Genomic DNA, 23,242 nt, shown 5'->3' on the forward strand with positions numbered 1-23,242 from the left:
GCTGCAACTTTCTGTGATTTTCAATTAAATATCTGACTAATAAATTAGCTCGTTTTTCTCCTCTAATCCTCACACACGACTGTTAATGCTGATCAAATACCACACGAGTCTAGAATTTTAAGTCCTTTTAAATGTATTTGTGCAGACCGGCTTTTTTAAAGAAAGAAAGAAAGAAAGAAAGAAAGAAAGTGCGCACCTTACAGACGCACCAAGTAATTTTCCCCATGTTATTTCCCTCCTCTGCCCGTTTCACTCTCCAGTTCAGCGGGTGGCGCTAAAACACATGTTTTTTTGCCAAACACCATTAAACCTCAAAGGAAGAAGTTTAGTTTCACCGCGCTCTCTATGTTTTGTTGCGATGCTGTTTTAATACAATATGTTAGAAATGTTGCTTCTGTACATTTTTTTGAATTAGGTCAGTAAATATCTGTAATGTTATCATCCTCACAGTCGTGACTGAGTTTTAAAGCAAGCAGGAATATCTGGAGGAGTAACAGCTGAACTGAGATCTGCTGCTGTGAAGATGGTGTTTGTTAAAGAGGAGAGTGAAGAGAACACGAGTGAACCAGAAACCTGCAGAATAAAACACGAACAAACAGAAACCTGGAGAATAAAACACGAGGAACCAGAAACCTGGAGAATAAAACACGAGGAACCAGAAACCTGCAGAATAAAACACGAGGAACCAGAAACCCGGAGAATAAAACACGAGGAACCAGAAACCTGCAGAATAAAACACGAGGAACCAGAAACCTGCAGAATAAAACACGAGGAACAAGGAGGTTGGTGTTTATTCTTCATTTATCTTTAATGACTGTTTGCCAATAAAAGATGGAATGAACAAAGAAAAGCTTAAAATTGAATGGAACTGAGAAGCAAATCCAAAGAAAACAAAATACTGCAAAATATCTTTCAGAAAGTAAATATAGTTTACTTTTTGGAATAAAAAAATTGTTAACAATGCAGATATATTTTCACAGGCTTATTTGTTCATATCTACCAAGGGTACCAATAATTTTGATACTGGAAACGCAATGTTAATTTGTGGTTAAGATAGTACACGTACGTCAGCAAGATGTCTGTTAAAGATCTCTTGATCTGGAAAGCATCTGCTATCTACAAACATCTTTCAGATGACAATTTTACATACATTCTAAATCATAAACATCTTAAAGACATCTAATAGACGTCTATTTGACATCTAAAAGGAGACGTCCAGTAGTCGTTTTGCAGATAAGCAAACAACCTAAAAAATACATCTTGCAGATGTAAATGCAGACGTCAAATAGATGTCTCCTAGATGTACGTGTGTATCAGGGAAACTGCTTCCTGGTACGTTAAATTTAAAGGCACAATATGTAATTATATAATAATGTAATTATATAGTTATGTAATTCAAAATAAACAAAGAGACAAAGGCGTAGTTTGATGATGCCGTGACTGAGTGTGGAATCGTGGGAGTTGTCGTCTTCATCCCCACAGCTGATGCAATCCGAAGGGACTCGGGCAGAAATCATGTTCATGGATGAGCTAATAATTTATTAACGTAGTAGAATGAAGCAGGGTGAGGTTGAAAGCCGTCAAAGCAAAACGAAGCCGCTGAACGAGCGTGACACACATACAGCTTGAAAGCAGTGGAGCTTTAATTATGCCACAGTTGACTGCTTCCGCTCCTGCCGGTCGTGAGTAAGTGTGAAGCAGCGCTGTTTTATCATACTAGATACGTTTGAATGTTCTGTTATAATGCTACTCTGTGCGGTTGTCACCGGTCTGATAAAACGCACAACATATTAGAGCGTCTTTGGGGTTTCCATATGTTTTCTACAAAACAAAACCGGAAATCGAGAGGTCATGACGTCTTTGGCAGGCGACACAATGACACTATGGACACGGTCCGTGTCACTAGTTAAAATTGCTTATTTCTCTGGATTTAAACATTCTTCAAAACATTTGGGATGATGTAAGTACACAAGTCAGCAAAATATATAACACTGTTCTAGTGGTTTTTGGATATTTTAATAAAAAAAATCTTACATATTGTGCCTTTAAGCCTCAATTTAATCCTGATGTAATTCTAGTCTTCCTCCAGGAAATCAGTCTATTAAATTCTGGACTAGACTAAGACCGTTTCTCAAACGGAAGGTTGCATCCTCCGGAGGTCGCATTTGCAGGCTGCATACGTCATCAAGCCTGGTTTATTTCAGTTAGCTGAGCATTACATTCGTGAGTCATAAGCATATTACAACAATTTACGCTTAACTAAGAATAATGGTCAAATATATATCTTTATGACGTATGCAGCCTACAAATGTGACCTCCGGAAGATGCAGCGTTCCGTTTGAGAAACGGCCTTAGTCTAAAGGCCCCGATATACTTCAAATGAAGTTCGTTTTCGTTCTTCGTTTTGGGGCAAAAAGAAGTTCGAAAAGGCTGAGCGACGGTATACTGTTAACGAAATTTCCAACATCCTCGCTCTGCTTCAGGCGGGGTGTAGATTAATATAAATGTGTCACGATGCTCGCGTGTATCCCCTAAACACAACAACGATGAAATGAAGAAGTGTAGGCAATCTAGGTGTGAGACAGGCCCCAATGGTCAGAATATTATAGACAAAAGAATAATGATTAGCAGCAGTTCAGAGTCAAGTATTATGTTTGCAATACAAAAGAACCATAATCAGTCCTTTATGGGAAGTGTGAATGGCTCATAGTCTAAAAACTTTAGCATGATGTGGAAAAAAAATATTGGAGTCAGTTTTTTACTTTATTTTATTAAACTGAATAAATTGTTTTGATAAAAACAAAGGTTTATTATTGTATATTCGTTAGGGGTGTAATGATTCATCGATATGGATCGATACGATGTCTGACGATACGATGCATCGATGCCACACGTAAAATATCAATATCTGTAATGTAAATAGGCACCTTATTTGGCACTTTCCAAATTTTCACATAATGTCCGTCTATGCATTACCGCCAAGGGTGGCATTCTCGTTCAAACTCAGGGATCAAGACTCGGTATTAGGACTGCTCAAAGGCACAAGATGCTCGGGATTGTTTGTGGAACAGTCGACCTCCCGCAGTATGCTAGCCAATCCAATCAGAATGCAGCGCGCCTAAATGGAGCACGAGAACAGGACAGACTGGGCATATGCCTACGTAACTCTAGGTTCACACACTCTATCTGTGATGCGTATTTTTTCCGAGCCCATGTTAACGGATCAGAGCGTTCACACTGCACGCGGTAAAAGATGTGAAAGATGTGAACAGAAAAGGTTAGAAATAGAAAGGTGCGAAAATAATGAATATCTAGCACATGAGCATAGAGAGAGTTGTGAGTGCACAGGACACAGTTCGAGCAGAGGAGACATGTTTTAAGTGCGCGCACTCTCTCCGGGTGAGAGCAGCGTGTATCTGAGCATCCGCGTATGGTTTTGTGACAGAGCAAAGGAAATCTGCATGCCAGCGGAGAGATTCGCGCTCGCGCATTATTTTAATGTTCTTTGGCGTCACAATAACGCGCCTCGCTGCTGCTTCTGCACCGCATACACATACTGTATACGCACTGCAGATGGAGTACGTGTGAACCTGTATAATGTATAACAAATCTATTTCAACACCTGAGACACCGCTACAATGAGCTCTATGACCAATGCATGGCAAAAAAAAAAAGTCCCTGGACACAGGATTTATTTATTTATTTTTTTTATTTTTGCCATATGTCTAGACATTTTGTAACACCTTAGCTTAGTGATTATTTTGACTAATGTCTGTTCTAGAGACATGTTACAACTTTTTGATAAAGCTCTAATTGGTTTTCTTTTGGAAATATGTTTCAAATTCATACTGAATCCATTTATGACTGTGAAGCATGTCTGTGTGTCAAAATCGTGATTAAAATCAAAATCGCTAAATTGATCAAAGAAATCGTGATTGTTTTTTTTGTCCATATCGCACAGCCCTAATCTGAAGCGCGCGCACACAGACAGCCGCACCGAACGAATACTAAATTGAGCTCTCTTCCACTTTTTTTGTGCATGGATGAATAAATACAGAAAAAATTACATCAAAATGTGCATTTCGGCAAATTTCCTAGTAAGCACAGTCGTTTAGTCATATGTCTTAACGTAAACAGTTCAGAAAGAAAAGGCGTGTGTATCAGTATATTAAATCCGTGCTTGGTTCTTAAAGTGAAAGCAAACTAATAATACATCTAATGCTGTCAAAGAAGTGCTCACTACTCCTGACTAAACCTTTGTAAAATCAAAAATGATTAATATATATTTAATTTATACAGTGAAGACTATGCAGTATCGGCAAATATCCTATCGCTGGGTATGAGAATCTATATCGTATCGTATCGTGACGAACCATCCGATTTACACCCCTAATATTCATTTTGGCATTTCATTTAGGCTACGGCATACCCTTTAAATTCGCTTATTGAAAGAACAGCAGCAGCAGTATGGTGTAACATTTATTTGAAACATGTATTTAGTACTTGCTACCTTATATCTTTACTCTTTCCTTTCATTCTTTTCATGGCTTTGGAAAACTTGTCTTGGATGTTTCTCTGCGTTGCTTTTTGCATAACTCCGGGTCGTCGACACCAAGCTTCATTGCAATTTCTTTCTAGGAATGAAATACTGTCTCTACATCTTTAAAGTCTGTCTGCAAGTGATCGTACAGGTGCGGATATATTTGTGAAGCTCAGCTATTCGACACTCCAGTTAATTCTGGAGATGTTGCTCTCCTGAATGACCTCCGCAGAATGAGGAACGAACCGAGAAAAAAAAATTGCGCGTCAAAGAAGGTGGAGTTTCAGAACACACTCACTGATTGCGTAACCGCCACGGACCAATAGAAACTCAAAGTTGTTTAGGAGCCAAAGCGAACTCCCCCAGAAAGTTCACTTTGGTGAGCTGTTTCGAATTGCCAAAACGAACTTAGTTTTGGCCTGATTTTGTTCGAAATGACATCATATCAGTTCGTTCTTCGTTTTCGGGGCCTTAAGACTATCTGAAATAGGGCTGGGCGATTTGGCCAAAATTTATATCACAATATATTTTGTAATTTCGGCCGACACAATAGAAACAATAATAAAAATAAAAAAAAACTCAGAAAAACTGCCAAGATGAAAAAGGAATTTGCCAAGTCTATGAAACATCCTATTAAACTATTTAATATTTTAGAAAACAAATGGCACAAATAAATAAATGGTCAACTTGAATTTGTATTTTGTATTTATTTAGCCTTCATACAAAGAAAAAATGTGAAATCACTGTCAAATAAACATAAGACTCTCAGTCTCACCTTATTAATATTAATATATTTAATTTTAAACTATAACATAGGCTGATCATTTTTATAGATTGAAACAAAAGTGCTCCAGCCAGGATAAAGAATATGAAAAGTGCTCGGAGTTGTGGCAGAAAACAGAAAAAAATAGAGTGCAAAACAACAAAAAACATGTTGCTGTAGACAGGCTCAATCTCTGCCAGCAAGAGGCACTTTAAAGCAAAGACTTTATATATAGGAAGACTGTGCACTCCTAATACTTATGAATGGGAGAAAGTGCAGTGCCCAATATGGCGAATAATCCCGACTTACTAAATGAAAGAGCCAATCATTGATAAGTAAAGTCATTGCGTCACTACAGCTGCTGTTAGAAGCTCCGATTCCTATAGAAACAGGCAATGTTAGTGTTGTTTATCTAAAAGTGCTCTTTTCATTTAAACCTAGCCAAAAAAACATAGCCTATGTGTTGGCTGTGAAACACAGTAGACTTTAATTATATGCATTTATGGTGTAATTACTACATTTTTGTGTCAATGCATGTTCATATTTAATGCAAACAATGCGCTGTTACTTTAATTCAGCGCGTGCAGCACAGCAAGTGCAAGTGACAATTCCTTGTCAACTGGGCAGCATGCAGCTCGCTTATAGACAGACTCGATGTGTGGTGATTTGAAGCCATTTGCATTTTGAGAGAGAAAGAGAGCACGTGGTGATTCATTCACGCTGTTTGTGAAAGTATGTCTCACGGAAAGTTTTTCAAATTACTTTATCAGTTATTTAATGAAGAAATATGAATTGTACCTCACCTAAAGCATTATAATTATTTCACCCGTGCCGGACAGAGACTGAGATGGTGCCGCTGCACGTCGAGCACGTCATCAGTTTTATGAGATCGGTCTTTTTAGAGACCGCCGATCAATCATCCCAAAGAGAATATCGGCTGATTGTGATTGGTAGATGATCAATCGGAGCACCCCTACTCACGCTCATGACTGTGCATGTGCATTGGCTGCTTTAGCCTGAAAAATATGCCTTTTTCATTGCTATTTGAGCATAAGAAACAACAATTATGAGGCAGTTGTTGTAAGATTTCATTGGTGATTACAAATATGAAATTTAATTGTAAGCTTGGAGAACAGTTTTGGAGAATTTGATGTTTCCTCATTCAAAGAGATAGGAGCTGCACCTGGATGCCTTGGTAGTTTGGTAGTCCGGTAATTCTGCAAATGGAACAGCAATGTACTTGACAACGTCAGCCAGACATTGTCAAAATCGTGAATCGAATCGAATCGTGAGTTGAGTGAATAGTTACATCCCTATTTATTCAAGACATTATTATATGACATCAACATGCATTTATTATTATTACAATCACCGCCAAAATGTCAAACTTCACTATAATGAACTTAAAATTGGGTTCTACAGTTCTCCTCACAAAACGCAATTCTTTTTAAAGACGAATTTAATAAGAACAGAGTGGAAATTATTAGCAACACCAAAATAACAGCAAAGCTAATTTTTTCTGTTAGTTTAAGCACAAACTAAGAAAAGTAAAACCAAACTTTGCTGTCTTGGTGGAGGCGGGGTGTGGTGTAGGTGCGGCTTAGGTAGACGATATTATCGGATATTGTGATATTTTAAAGGCGATTATCGTTAAGGTATTTTTGACAGTGTTGATGGTGATAGTCCTGGATTTGAGTTTGTCCAGCCTCACTAGCTGCTGCCTGTCTGTCCGGAAGCTGGTGACCCACTGACAGATGGGGGTAGGTGAATGTGCAGATTAGAGCAGATGGGGGGTTGTTTACTGTCCTTTTCAAATCGACAGTAAAACACATTCAGATCGTCAGCCAGTTGTTGATTCACCACAGACTGTGGGAGTGGTGTCTTATACATGGTGATGTTCCTCAGACCAGTCCATACTGACGCTGGATCGTTGTCTGAAAGCTCTTTTCTCAGCTTTTCAAAGTAGTTTTTTTTAGCCTCTAGTAGGAATGCACATATCTTCACAGAAACAGATGTATGAAGTTACAGTCTCTGTGAGCTCGTGTTTGTAAAATGGCAAATTCTTTTTAAATTACTGAAAGTACACTTAACATCAGTCTGTCAAGCATTATAACATGATAATCAAGTATTGTTTAATGATAGAACTTTAGTAATTAGAATTAAAACTTGATAACCATGTTTGATTGCATATTAGTCATTTTAACTGAACATTTTAAAAGGACTGGTGGTGGTGCTTTTTTGGTCATTCAGTGTTTCTGTAAAAAAAAAAAAAAATACCGATAAGATAATAATGATACAAATTCTACTAATAAGAACAATATAAGCGCGCTAAGGATTAATGAGCTACTGGATTAATGAATATTAATCAGGTTGTTTGCGTTCGCTTGAACTGATTTGCTGAAATCAATACAGGGGTGATAATAGATGAGCGCAAGCCAATGCGATTGCTGTTTGTGCATTAGTTCCGCATACTACAGGAAAACTCAGCAGATCTTAAAAGCTGGAGAATTCCAAAGGAACGCCGTTATTTTGACAAGTGTCTATAATGTTTTAAAAATTATATTTTGAAGATCAATGTACCTTGTTCATGAAAAGTTTTAGGTAGGTAAAATTTATAAAACTACATTAAAAGGAACAACAAGTACTTTCACATTCTTGTTTTTGTTTGTTTGTTTGGTTGTTTTTCAAGTTACTGACAAGTGAACTGTTTTTGCTTTTATTTTAGAGTTTATTGAAAAAAGTGAGGAGAACGAAGAATTGAGTGAAGATGAGGACAAACATCATGTCAAAACTGGAGAAAACAGTTGCTCTCCAACCAAACATAAAGATTTAAAGAAAAGAGTAGCCAAGAAATCTTTCATCTGTACTCAGTGTGGAAAAAGTTTGTCAAGAAAAAATAGTCTTGATGTTCACATGAGAGTTCATACTGGAGAAAAAATGTTTACTTGTAATCAGTGCGGGAAGAGTTTCACACAGTCATCAACCCTCAAGAGACACATGAACATCCACACTAGAGAGAAACCTTATAAGTGTTCACACTGTGACAAGAGATTCAGTCGGTCATCACATCTGAAGAAACACAAGGTAGACCACACTGGAGAGAAACCGCACACATGTGATCACTGCGGGAAGAGTTTCACACAAAAAGGACACTTTATGACACACATGAGAATTCATAAAGGAGAGAAGCCATTCATATGTAATCAATGTGGAAACAGTTTTGCATACTTAGCAAATCTTAAAGTGCACATGAAAATCCACACTGGAGAAAAACCTTACAAGTGTTCACACTGTGACAAGAGATTCATTCAGTTAGTACATATGAAAACACATGAGAGGATCCACACTGGAGAGAAACCGTACATTTGTGATCAGTGCGGGAAGAATTTTGCACGGAAAGGAATCCTTATGACACATATGAAATTGCATACAGGAGAGAAACTGTACACATGTGATCAATGTGGAAAGAGTTTGAAATGCGAGTTTAGTCTTGAGCTTCACATAAGAGTTCATAATGGAGAGAAACCGTACACTTGTGATCAATGCGGAAGGAGTTTCACACAATCATCACGCCTTAAGAAACACATAAAGATCCACACTGGAGAGAAACCGTACTCATGTGATCAGTGCGGCAAAACATTTTTGAGGGCTTCAGACCTGAAGCAGCACCTGAGAGTTCATACAAAGGAGAAGCCACATACATGTCATTTGTGTGGAAAGAGTTTTTCACGTTTTTCAACTTTGAAAGAACATCAGAAAATACATACTGGTGTGAGAGAGTACATGTGCTTTGAGTGTGAAAAGACTTTTACTTCAGCAAACTGTTTAAAACTGCATGAGAGGATTCACACTGGAGAAAAACCTTACAAATGTTCACACTGTGATAAGAGATTCAGTTATTCATTAAGTCTGAAAAGACATCAGAGGATCCACACTGGAGAGAAACCAAACAAGTGTTCACACTGTGACAAGAGATTCAGTCATTCATCAAGTCTGAAAAGACATGAGAGGATCCACACTGGAGAGAAACCGTATCACTGCACTGCATGTGGGAAGTGTTTCAATAATTCATCTGCTCTACACAGACATACAAAAAACATTCACAGTAAGTATTCAAGATTCAGCTGAGATTCTGATCAAATCAAAGATGTAGTTCCTCCCCAAATAACTCAGAACATTTTATTATTTTGCTTTCTTATTTTTCTTCACTGTTGTTTTTAAAAATCATTCTTTCACTTAATATGTATTTGGAAAATGCAGATGCAGGATATACTGTCATGCAGCTTTGCAATTGATCCTTATTTGCTTCTCTTGAACGAAGGGGTAGGTACCAGAACATGGTATTTAATGTGCCCTTTATTCATGAAAAAAAAATACCATTTAAGATCTGGACTGATGTGCAGTATCGTAAGAATAGTAATACCGTTAAAATATAAATGATACCCAGGGCTTGAATTGAGGGAGGATTCGAGGGATAGCATCCCCCTGATCGTGAGGGGGAATGTAATAAGCTTTGTTTCAGTAAAACCACCATCCCCTCTTACCATCCCCTTTGGATTAATAATGTGTATTATGTAAAACTTATCATGCAAATGGAATATTAAAAGACTCTACTGATAATTCACAAACTCATTAATTGCAGTTGCCCAATCAGAACTTGGTACTGTAAGAAGGTGCGCACAGCTGAAGCAAGTTTTTGTCATTTTTTGCGCGAAATGATTCAAGTGCAACTGTAACAACCTACAGACTTCACAATCACAGGAAGAAGGAGGCGGGAACCGGCGGACACTCAAATAAAACTTTAATAACCAAATAAACATAAAACAGAACAAAAACCAAAACACAAAATAAAACCCAGGCCTGGTCCTCTCTTGTCCTTCACTGTCATCGCTCCTCTTTTGTATCCTTCCGATCTCCTCCATGGAACTTGAGACTGGTGAGTGGAGCAGGTGTCGCTCATTTCCCAAATCACCCCACCGGCCTCGCTCCATTCCCATGGCTCTCGGCCCCGCCCCACTCGTCACACGCTCCATTCGCATGTCTCTGGGAGGGGGGTAACTCGTCGAGGTTGGTCTCTGCTTTGGGCAGCCCCCCCTCCCTCCGGGGGGACCGTTCACGGTGGCTGCGGGAACCTGGGGATAAGGACAGACAGACGAGGCGAGAGAAAAGGAGATGGAAGGATGAGGAGCGACAGAGAGGGGAGAGAGGAGAAAAAAAAAAAATCAGGTTCCCAGACACACTGCCGCTCGGCCCTGCACCAGATGTGTGAAGTCTTCCGCGGTGCCTGGCGGTGGCACTGGACGGCACGACACTCCTCCGCTGCCCGGTGGCAGCGATGGCTCCTCTGGTTTTGGGCAGCCGACAGGAGTCCCCCGTTCCCTGCTCCTCATTCTATGGGATGACAGCAGGCTCCAGCCCCCTGGCGAATGGCGCCGACTCCTCCGCTCCCTCACGTATGGCAGCCGCCCCTCCACATCGCGGGTGGCTGGCAGCGAGTTCGTCCGTCCCTGGCAACTCACTCCAGCCCACCGCCTCGAGCGTCCACGGCGCCAGACTGCTACGCCCTGCTCGATGGCATCGCGCGATTCACCCCCTGCTTCGATGGCACCGCGGATTCACCCCAGCGGCGAGGGATCTTTCGGCAGCGAGTCCCTCCTTCCTCCCGGGTTTTCGGACTGAGTTTCGGCACCAGTGTAACAATATACAAACTCCATAATCACGGGAAGGGGAACCGGCGGACACTCAAATAAAATACGGAGGCGGGAACAGGCGGCGGGAGAACGGACCCTCACAATAAACCAACCGGAGGTAAATATAATAAGGTTTTACAGCCCCTCACAGTCGACTGCCGCGCACAAACAAAAACCAAACCACAAAATAAAACCCAGGCCTGGTCCTCTCTCGTTCTTCACTGTCGTCGCTCCTCTTTTGTATCCTTCAGATCTCCTCCGTGGGACTCGAGACCGGTGAGTGGAGCAGGTGTCGCTCATTTCCCAAATCACCCCACCGGCCTCGCTCCGTTCCTATGGCTCTTGTTAATCTCATGTATTAACAAAACATCTAAGAATGTATCTTTTAATATAATTGTGAGGATACTACCTTTTCTAGTATCTTGGACAGGAAAGGGAGATTTGAGATCGGTCTGTAATTAACTATTTCTTTGGGGTCAAGTTGTGGTTTTTTGATGAGAGGCTTTTGATGGGGACATATCCTGATGACAATGATGAATGAATAATAGTCAGAAGAAGATCTATGACTTCTGGAAGCACCTCTTTTAGGAGCTTAGATGGAATAGGGTCTAACATACATGTTGTTGGTTTAGATGATTTAACACGTTTATACAATTATTCCTCTCCTATAGTAGATAATGAGTGTAATTGTTCCTCAGGGGATCTATCTGATTGATACTGTAGCTGATGGATGCATGGTTACAATATTATCTCTAATATTATCAATCTTGGAAGTAAAGTAGTTCATAAACTCTTTAATGGGAAATGTCAACACCTGTTGATGCTTTATTTTTCGTTAATTTAGCCACTGTATTGAATAAATACCTGGGGTTATTTTGTTTTACTTTTCCGCCAAGCAATGCAAAATACCTCTAGTTTTGTTTTCCTCCAGCTGCGCTCCATTTTCTGCTCATTATACAGGTGCTGATCATATAATTAGAATATCATCAAAAAGTTAATTTATTTCACTAATTCCATTCAAAAAGTGAAACTTGTATATTATATTTATTCATTACACACAGACTGATATATTTCAAATGTTTATTTCTTTTAATTTCGATGATTATAACTGACAACTAAGGAAAATCCCAAATTCAGTATCTCAGAAAATTAGAATATTATGAAAAGGTTCAGTATTGAAGACACCTGGTGCCACACTCTAATCAGCTTATTAACTCAAAACACCTGCAAAGGCCTTTAAATGGTCTCTCAGCCTAGTTCTGTAGGCTACACCATCATGGGGAAGACTACTGACTTGACAGTTGTCCAAAAGACGACCATTGACACCTTGCACAAGGAGGGCAAGACACAAAAGGTCATTGCAAAAGAGGCTGGCTGTTCACAGAGCTCTGTGTCCAAGCAGATGAATGGAGAGGTGAAGGGAAGGAAAAGATGTGGTAGAAAAAAAAGTGTACAAGCAATAGGGATAACCGCACCCTGGAGAGGATTGTGAAACAAAACCCATTCAAAAATGTGGGGAGATTCACAAAGAGTGGACTGCAGCTGGAGTCAGTTCTTCAAGAACCACTACACACAGACGTATGCAAGACATGGGTTTCAGCTGTCGCATTCCTTGTGTCAAGGCACTCTTGAACAACAGACAGCGTCAGAAGCGTCTCGCCTGGGCTAAAGACAAAAAGGACTGGACTGCTGCTGAGTGGTCCAATGTTATGTTCTCTGATGAAAGTAAATTTTGCATTTCCTTTGGAAATCAGGATCCCAGAGTCTGGAGGAAGAGAGGAGAGGCACACAATCCATGTTGCTTGAGGTCCAGTGTAAAGTTTCCACAGTCAGTGATGGTTTGGGGTGCCATGTCATCTGCTGATGTTGGTCCACTGTGTTTTCTGAGGTACAAGGTCAACACAGCTGTATACCAGGAAGTTAAGAGCACTTCTGCTGCAGACCAACTTTATGGAGATGCAGATTTAATTTTCCAACAGGACTTGGCACCTGCACACAGTGCCAAAGCTACCAGTACCAGTACATGGTTTAAGGACCATGGTATCCCTTTTCTTAATTGGCCAGCAAACTTGCCTTACCTTAACCCCATAGAAAATGTATGGGGTATTTTGAAGAGGAAGATATGCCAGACCCAAGAATGCAGAAGAGCTGAAGGCCACTATCAGAGCAACCTGGGCTCTCATAACACCTGAGCAGTGCCACAGACTGATGCCACGCCACATTGCTGCAGTAATTCAGGCAAAAGGAACCCCAACTAAGTATTGAGTGCTGTACATGCTCATACTTTTCATGTTCATACTTTTCAGTTGGCCAAGATTTCTAAAAATCCTTTCTTTGTATTGGTCTTAAGTAATATTCTAATTTTCTGAGATACTGAATTTGGGATTTTCCTTAGTTGTCAGTTATAGTCATCAATATTAAAAGAAATAAACATTTGAAATATATCAGTCTGTGTGTAATGAATGAATATAATATACAAGTTTCACTTTTTGAATGGAATTAGTGAAATAAATCAACTTTTTGATAGTATTCTAATTATATGACCAGCACCTGTATAATGGTGTCAGATTGTTTTCCTTAGTCTTCCTTATGTGTGAAGGAGCAACTATCTAAAATGCTAGAAAAGAGAGAGTCCATAGTTTAAATCATCAAGTTAGGGTTTTGGATATGCTAAGGAATTGGGATAAATCAGGAAGATTACATACAATGCAGTCTTTTGTGGTAGAAGTGATGGTTCTACCATACTTGTAACAAGGTGTAGAATTTACATTTTTAGCAATGTGAAGTTTGCACAAGACTAGATAATGATCTGAGATATCATTGCTTGACTGCATAATTTCAACACCATCAACATCAATTCCATGTGACAGTAGTACATCTAGAGTATGATTTTGACAATGAGTAGGTCCAGAGACGTGTTGTCTAACCCCAATACAGTACAGAATGTCTATGAATGCTGATCCCAATGTATCTTTTTCATTATCAACATGGATATTAAAATCACCAACAATTAAAACATCTGCAGCCAGCACTAATTCAGATATAAAATTAGCAAATTATTTAATAAAGTCTGTATGGTATGGTGCCCTGGTGGCCTGTATATAGTAGCCAGTACAAACATCACAGGGGATTTATCATTAAACCTCTAGGGTCATCTAACGTGGATACACATTTCGTGGCATCTTCTCCTGATAACACAAAGTAACTTAAATTAAAAAAACTTTCAGTTTTGATAATACAGATAACAGCAATACATCAATCGAATCTGTGAAGTGTCTACTTTTATTTTTATACACAATAACAACAAAACTTTGTGCATTTATAAAATAAAGAAAACAAGCAGGGTTTAAGAAAAAAAGCCTTGGTCTGCGGTGATCTTCATTTAGAAGCGGGTCATTAAAATGAACTGTAACTCAGCAAATACTCAACACAGAGACATGAGAGATATATCTATAGAAAGCTTGACATGTCTTCTTTTAGACTAAGCAAGTCTTATCGAAAACAAATATTCTGTGATAATGTAATCCATATGAAACCCACGTGATGTCCAGTCTTTCACGTCTCCCTTCATTATAGCTAATGCGACCACGCCAATGAGCCGAGAGCGCTTTTGGATATTACAATCATACATGTGTAGCTTGGGGCAGGTAACCGCCCACATCAGAGCAAACAAAGCAGCGAGTGTTTTAAATTTTACTTTTTGCTTCGCACTGAGAGGAATAAGACAGAATTCCCCTAAGAAAAGATTTACTGTGACAGATAAGACAGAATTCACCTATGTTCAATATGTTAGTTTTTCACTAACCACGCATAAACGTTTTCTCAAAAACACAATCATGCACATACATGCTATTTACACATTATTGTAGCCCAGTTTGTACTGAGTACAGTGTTTTCAGACTTTAGCCATGTATATGTTGATAAGCAACTGAAAAAAGCACAAAGGTCAGGGCATGTCAACACTTCTCCAGGCCCCCAAAACCCCCTTAGACCCCAGACGGTTAACATGTGTTTCTCTGGATAATGTTATATGAAGCACCATTACTTCAAACGAGCTATACTTGAAGCCTGCCCTCTGAGAAATACTGAAAACATTGTTATAAATTGAAGCAACACCTCCACCTTTACCTTTTGGATGCGGCTCATGTTTTTAACAATAATCTTGGGGGGTAGACTCATTTAAAATAATCTAATCATCAAGTTTTAGCCAGGTTTCTGTCAAACAGAGTACATCTAAGTTATGATCAGTGATTATATCATTTACAGAAAGTGCTTTCATAGAAAGGGACCTGATATTCAATAAGTTAAGCTTTATCATTTGTTTATCTGTATAACAGGGTTTTTTTTGTTGTTTTTTTTGGTGGGGGGGGGGGGGGTATATGTGATATCTAGGTGAACGAGTCTCTATGTGCTGACAATTAACTTGTTTCTGTGACATGAGTCCAAAAGCATTCACTGCACGATTAAGCCTATTAGAATGCAGTTAGAATGCCCTTATAATTCAAGTAATGAAAGAAAAAATACCCATGTATAATTTTTTGGTTTTATATTTATTGCACAAGCAATGTACTTTTCTGAATATCAGCACAAGTAATAGCACAAACGTGCTAAAAATTTATTTATTTATTTTATTATTATTATTATTATTTTTTTTTTACAGTGCATAGGAACACAGTGTTTCGTTATTTGAATAAATAATTTTTTTGAACGAATCGCATCAGCCAATGATTCAATGGTCCTTTCAGAAGGACTCACTTGTTTCGTTTCTAATGAATCAGCTGTTTTGAACAAATCGTTTGATTTGAATGATTCGATAAATCATGTATTAAAACAGGTACTTGGTGCCACCTACTGGTGGTTTTATTGTCATATTTATTTATCCATGACAGGCCTAAAACAACCAAAGGTGCCACTGTGGCAGCACATGTTTTTGGGTGGATGACATGACATGCAGTTCTTCCTGTCCATGATTTCCTATACTAATAAAAATGGGTATTTGTTAAAAAATTATATCTTTGTTGTTTCTCTGACAAGATATTATTAAAGCATAACATAGCTTTACTGGTGTATAAAAACCCCTACTTAAAATTGTTATCTAAACATCAAAATTGTCATATGGTGTGACTGTCTGGACTAAGTGTGAACTTACTAATATGACAATATATCTTAGCAAAGTATAAATAATTGATAGTTTTACAGTTTAAGTAAAAGAATTAGGCATTTTTAATGGCAAGTTGGTGACTAGAATGTCTTCATCCGGCCAAATAAACCAGACTGCATATTTTACAGCCGTGATCAAATAGTTTGCACAATATCTGAGCCAGAACCTCTTCACAGGTGCCAAGCTCTCTTAGATTGACTGGCTTAAGTTTAATATGGTCTGAAATGTTTTCGTCTTTCGGCTTTTCAGCTTCCACTGATGTTTAAAGATCCCATGTGAATCTGTTATTATCCGTTATTATCCCATGGGTATCCATTACTAATAATATAAATGTCTATGAATTTTCAATCTAAAACATTTGACTAATTGTAAGCTTATAATATTTTTACTGTTTAAAAATTATAATTGTTGTTACAACACATACTTTCTAATCTTAAAATGTTCACGTTGAAGGTTCTTGGCGGGAGATTGTGTTTGATTTACTCATGTTTCTGAGTTTCATAAAAAACATTTTTAAAAGATTTAAAACAATGTTGGTATGTTTGTTAATTGAGTTGAATTCATTGGATGTTTAATGCATATAAAATACACTTTTTTTGCATTGACAAATTGTGGTGTGGTGCATTTCATCATATACAGGTGCATCTCTATAAACTAGAATGTTGTGGAAAAGTTAATTTATTTCAGTAATTCAGCTCAAATTGTGAAACTCGTGTATTAAATAAATTCAATGCACACAGACTGAAGTAGTTTAAGTCTTTGGTTCTTTTAATTGTGATGATTTGGGCTAACATCATCTCAACAAATTAGAATACTTCATAAGACAAAAAAAAAATATTTTTAGTGAACTCTTGACCTTCTGGAAAGTATGTTCATTTACTGTACATGTACTCAATAATTGGTAGGGGCTCCTTTTGCTTTAATTACTGCCTCAATTCGGCGTGGCATGGAGGTGATCAGTTTGTGGCACTGCTGAGGTGGTATGGAAGCCCAGGTTTCTTTGACAGTGGCCTTCAGCTCATCTGCATTTTTTGGTCTCTTGTTTCTCATTTTCCTCTTGACAATACCTCATAGATGGTCATTTAACCAACTTTTGGTGCTTTTGGCAGTGTGGGCAGGTGCCAAATCCTGCTTGACAATGAAATCAGCATCTTCAAAAAGCTGGTCAGCAGAAGGAAGCATAAAGTGCTTCAAAATTTCTTGGTAAACAGGTGCAGTGACTTTGGTTTTCAAAAAACAAAATGGACCAACGCCAGCAGATGACATTGCACCCCAAATCATCATAGACTGTGAAAACTTAACACTGGACTTTAAGCAACTTGGGCTATGAGCTTCTCCACCCTTCCTCCAGACTCTAGGACCTTGGTTTCTAAATGAAATATAAAACTTGCTCTCATCTGAAAAGAGGACTTTAGACCACTGGGCAACAGTCCAGTTCTTCTTCTCCTTAGCCCAGGTAAGATGCCTCTGACGTGTTCTGTGGTTCAGGAGTGGCTTAACAAGAGGAATACGACAACTGTAGCCCAATGTCTTGACACGTCTGTGTGTGGTGGCTCTTGATGCCTTGACCCCAGCCTCAGTCCATTCCTTGTGATGTTCACTCAAATTCTTGAATCGATTTTGCTTGAGAATCCTCATTAGACTGCGGTTCTTTCGGTTGGTTGTGCGTCTTTCTCTTCCACACTTTTCCTTCTTCTCAACTCTGTTAACATGCTTGGATACAGCACTCTGTGAACAGCCAGCTTCTTTGGCAATGAATGTATGTGGTTCACCGCCTTGTGAAGGGTGTCAATGATTGTCTTCTGGACAACTGTCAGATCAGCAGTCTTCCCCATGATTGTGTAGCCTAGTGAACCAAACTGAGAGACCATTTTGGAGGCTACGGAAACCTTTGCAGGTGTTTTGAGTTAATTAGCTGATTGGCATGTCACCACATTCTAATTTGTTGAGATGAATTGGTGGTGAATTGGTGGGTTTTTGTTAAATGTGAGCCAAAATCATCACAATTAAAAGAACCAAAGACTTAAACTACTTTAGTCTGTGTGCATTGAATTTATTTAATACACGAGTTTGAGTTGAATTACTGAAATAAATGAACTTTTCCACAACATTCTATTCTATTGAGATGCACATGTAGTGTGACTATATCATTTGGTGGGATAATCAGAATTGTGGCAATAAAAATACTTTTTTTATTATAAACGATAAAAAACTCAGTGGAACAAAAAAATAAATAGTATCTGCAAGATTCACAAGCATTTAGTTAGATTTAAAACAGGGTTTGTCAGAATTATTCTAAAATGTCTGGAAAGGCTGAGGAGAGTTGTCTTACTCTGCATGATGATTTAGAAAAAGAATACAAAATCTAATGGATCTGCACAAAATAATGTTAAATCTTAAGATAGTAATGATAAAGATTTATAAGTTAGTTACTTAGGGAGAGTATATCCCAATTTCACTTTATATAGAATATATATTATGTCACACCACATGACAATTTTAGGCACAAATACAACAAATTGGTAAATAAATCCAATTTCCAATACAAAATCTTAAAGACCAAAATTATTATTTTTTTTTTTTGGAAATTCAAGAGTCAGTACAACACAACTCAATATTTTTTATGCCTAATATTGAAGTAAAAAAAAAAAATCAGGCTTATGTCAACCACCCTTTTATAATTAGTTATACTGAAAAAGTTTCAATTCAGTCAATGTGTTTTACCCTGTTTTCTGATTGGTCAGATCGCCTGTCAATCATGCTTCCTGCAAATGGTCAACTGTGTAGTTGATCAAACCTACAAACATATTTAATAGTTCTCCCTATGGGGTTTGTCTCTATAATATTTTAAATATAATAATTTTAAGATTTTTTTTTTAACACAATTGTCTACTTAACACAATTCTGCCAGCGTGACCACCAAGTTACCCAACTCATAAGAGCGGCCATTTCTGTTGCATATGAGAAACATCAAACAGCAAATAAAACAAAAGCGTAACAGAACCACGCTACTCATTTGTGCTGCGCAGCACAGACCATTTAGCAGCTCGGACCAAAAATTGAGCGCAACGCAAGCAAACTGGTCCAAGCTCAGAACAGGTTTACTCAGGAACCAATATTAATCTCACGACACGGTTACTACACAGTGCTGTAAGATCTAGTGAGAAGAGTTTGAACTCGCCACAGAATGAATAAGGTTGCTGCGAGATCTAGTGAGAAGCATTCAAATTCAGCACAGAGTTCTGCTATGAATAGATCAAACAGCACTGACGCAGAAACCCAGGAGCAGTAACGCTAACTATAACCATGGTGTTGTGGCAGAAATTGTCCAATGTTATTACATCATTAATTTCAGGGTTTGTACAACCTTTTGAGAGTTTTTTAAGCACTTTTTAAGAACTTTTTACGTATTTCACATTAAAATTACATTTTTAATGGAACAAAACACAATGTTTATCAATAAAGTTTTGTAGTAAACAAACACGCAAAATAAATAAAAAAATACATAAAATTACCACTATAACCAGTAGAAGGCAGCAGAGGAGCAGTTATTCGCTTATTAGTCATTCATTTCTATGTTTTGCTTTAAATATTGAAATACTAAAATTGTATTCTAATAATGGTACATTTAGTAAGAGTAGAATACATCAATTTTTTATATGAAAATTATACAATCAGGACATTACCTATGATTGTCGGAAGGGGAATAATAGGCCCCAAATCAGCCAAATTATCTTGTGGTGTGTACCCAGCTTTAGACTGAAGCCCTGCACTGTTACATCAGGGTTCACTTTTATTTTCATAATTCCCAGCTTTTTACAAGATACTGAAAATTAACAATTTTTTCTTTTATTTCAGAGTTCATTGAAGAAAACGAGGAGAATGAAGAATCAAGTGAAGTTGAGGAGAAAAATCATGTCAAAACTGGAGAAAAACCTTTGAGTTGCTCTCAAACCAAACAGAAAGATTTAAAGAAAAGGAGAGCCAAGAAATCTTTCACCTGCACTCAGTGTGGAAAGAGTTTGACAAGCAAAACAAGTCTTGAGCATCACATGAGAATTCATACTGGAGAGAAACCGTTCACTTGTGATCAGTGTGGGAAGAGTTTCACACAATCAGCACACCTTAAGAAACACATGAACATCCACCCAGGAGAGAAGCTGCGTGCATGTGATCAATGTGGCTAAATGTTTTTGTGGGCTTCAGTCACACTGGAGAGAAACCTTATGTGTTCACACTGCAACAAGAGATTCAGTCATTCATCAAATCTGAAAACACACGAGAGGATTCACACTAGAGTGAAACCCTATGTGTTCACACTGCAACAAGAGATTCAGTCTGTCATCAAATCTGAAAACACATGAGAGGATCCACACTTGAGAGAAACCGTATCACTGCACAGCATGTGGGAGGCATTTCAAACGTTGATGAGCCCTAAGTAGATCATCTTCAGATCCAGCACTTTCAGATCTGATGCTGCGTCCTGAACAAATGTGAAACAAGAATGCATCAATCTGTAAAATATATTCTGGATAAATCTGTCTTAACCATAACATGACAAAGAAACATTAAAGTTTTTACAGTGAATAAAGTTCATCTCTGTCTTCAAAACCAGCAGATTCAACTGAGATTCAGATAAACTCAAAGATGGAGTTCCTCCCCAGAGATCAATGTCACAAAGTTTAATTCTTGTATATCAGTTTGTTTCATGATTTAAATGATATCATTTTGCTTTCTTATGAGTTTCATTTCATTCATATTCAGTTGTCTTATAATGCATATCACTTTTAGTTTGCTTATGTTTTCATAAAGGAAAGTAGAAGTTTTTCGATCTGTTCTTGTTCAGGAAGCTGAAGAAGAGACTGTAACATTTTTAAGAAACACCAAGATATATTTATAATTTATTCTTCATTGTTCTTTTAAAAACAAGTTATTCTTCTATTATACATTTAGAAAACACAAATGCAAGATATACTGTCATGCAGCTTTGTAATTGATCCTAAATTGTTTCTCTTGTAAGTAGAAATGAGTATCTGAACCCAGTAATGAGCCCTGGGGCTAAATATGAAAGACCGTGATATCGATAAAACTCTAATGTTAACTGTTCTGCTTTTGGTGTTGGGGAATTACAATTTATTATTGGTTCATAAATATTATCAAGCTAACTGTATCTTGCCAACTGTTTCTACATGTGATAATATCCATATATCCATCTGCGATGCGTTTTCGGTTTTTGCAATCCAGAAGGAATTGTACTTTATTGTACTTTAGGGCTGTGTGATTCATCTAATTCTATTTTTGATTGAGTTTGACTTCCAAGGATAATGAAAATAAGTTGTTTGAGGTAAAGTGATATATTAGAGACAATCAGATGTGTCTTGTGGACTTTATGGCTGCCACGTGTGTGTCTTTTAAATCCACATGCCTGCAGTAATCCATTATTATGAGTTTACACCACTGATCTATAACTGGATTGCTTATAATGTCATAAAAGCAAAGCCACCGCGCGGCCATATTGCTATTCCCTAGTATTCCCATACATTCTGTTGAATTAAGAGTAAATCGTTTGATTTTAATTTAAGGAGAAAACATTACCTAACTAGTCAGCATTTTTATATCTCAAGTGTTTTCCTGTACATTCTTACAAAGCAAATGTGCTGCATGTAAAATGTTATTTGTTTAATGTTGAGAAACTCCCCTTCCCATTAATAAGTATCATATTCATTACAGTAGCAAACATCAGATGAACATTATGCACATCAGATGGACGAGATCCTCAACAAATGTACTACAGATGAAAAAAAATTCTTATTTCGAAATCTGAATAAAAACTGTATACTTTATACTTTAATTCACCTTGTACAATTATTCACTGTTTATTTAATTATTATTTATTGTTTTTATTTGTAACTGCAAATGTTTTAACAAATATTTCATTAACAGCAGTTAATTATTTCATTGAAACCAGTTAATGATTTAAATGTCAGTTAAATTAAATAAATTTCTACATAACATTTTACTCCTATGGAAAGTGTAATGCTAGAATTTGCGTGTCTGAAATAGATATTGCTCAATCATGGAAAAAAATAAATACATGCATCATAACATCATTCAGAGAAATGCTGACAACATACTGTACAGACTTAAAGACATGAAGCTTCATTTCCAAAAAGATGCATGGTAAGCTTTGAATTACAATATAATATAGACCAAAATAGTAATAGACGATTGTATTGACATATTTATTGTATATTCAAATCAATTTCTGATACTTATATCTGATATGTTCATTTTTAATATTTCCTGCAAAATTACATAAATATATTTTGTATTGGATCAATTAACTAAAGTTGCTTTACAACGATTTGTAACGTACAAATAAACTTAAAGGGGTCATATGATATTGCTAAAAAGAACATTATTTTGTGTATTTGGTGTAATGAAATGGGTTTATGCAGTTTAAGTTTCAAAAAACACATTATTTTGCACATACTGTAAATTATTGTTTCTCCTCTATGCCCCACCTTCTGAAACGCTTCGATTTTGACAAATTTCATCGTTCTGAAAAGCGAGGGGTCTGCTGATTGGCCAGTTATCCAGTGTGTTGTGATTGGCTGAATGCCTCAAGCGTGTGACAGAAATGTTACGCCCCTTACTATACTGTGATGCCGTGTGTCCCAGAGCTCAGAGACAAAAACATTAAAACCCATTATAAACGAGGCATTTGTTGCATCTAGTGGAGACATAATTACAGATTATAATGACAATACCAACGGTTCTCAATTCCAGTCCTCGCACCCCCCAGCTCTGCATATTTTGCATGTCTCTATTTGTTAACACACCTGATTCAGATAATCAGCTCGTTAGAAGTGAGCTCAGTCAATGAACAGTGTTCCCATTGACATGGTCCCTACACAGTGTTCATTGCTCCCTAATCCCTGAGCAGGGGAAATCTGTTTAAGTTTACCTCACTTTGGAATATTCATTCACGGATTTGCACTGCGCAACGTCTTCACACAAAAACAAGTGTGACATCATAAGTGTTGGGGAATAATGGATTACTTAGTAACAAGTTACTCTAATTTGAT

At 37.6% G+C, this 23,242-nt stretch overlaps 1 protein-coding gene across 1 annotated transcript; it reads left to right on the forward strand.

The window, feature by feature from the left end:
* Window positions 1–729: 729 nt before the first annotated feature.
* LOC109052558 (zinc finger protein 271-like) lies at window positions 730–22,005 on the forward strand. Its single transcript, XM_042719389.1, has 3 exons — window positions 730–782; window positions 8,029–9,408; window positions 20,013–22,005. The coding sequence occupies exons 2-3, from the start codon at window positions 8,217–8,219 to the stop codon at window positions 20,339–20,341; spliced, it is 1,521 nt and encodes a 506-aa protein (XP_042575323.1). The 5' UTR covers window positions 730–782; window positions 8,029–8,216; the 3' UTR covers window positions 20,342–22,005.
* The last annotated feature ends 1,237 nt before the right edge of the window (window positions 22,006–23,242 follow it).

The sequence above is a fragment of the Cyprinus carpio genome, chromosome B3 (assembly GCF_018340385.1).
Source record: "Cyprinus carpio isolate SPL01 chromosome B3, ASM1834038v1, whole genome shotgun sequence".
In the NCBI taxonomy this organism is placed as follows: Eukaryota; Metazoa; Chordata; class Actinopteri; order Cypriniformes; family Cyprinidae; genus Cyprinus; species Cyprinus carpio.

What these genes read in the sequence shown, in the direction of transcription:
- LOC109052558 (XM_042719389.1), top strand. Translation starts at nt 8,217, where the DNA reads ATGAGAGTTCATACTGGAGAAAAAATGTTTACTTGTAATCAGTGCGGG. An exon ending in ACATACAAAAAACATTCACA is followed by an intron (nt 9,409 to 20,012) that starts GTAAGTATTCAA and finishes CTTTTATTTCAG; the next exon opens with AGTTCATTGAAGAAAACGAG.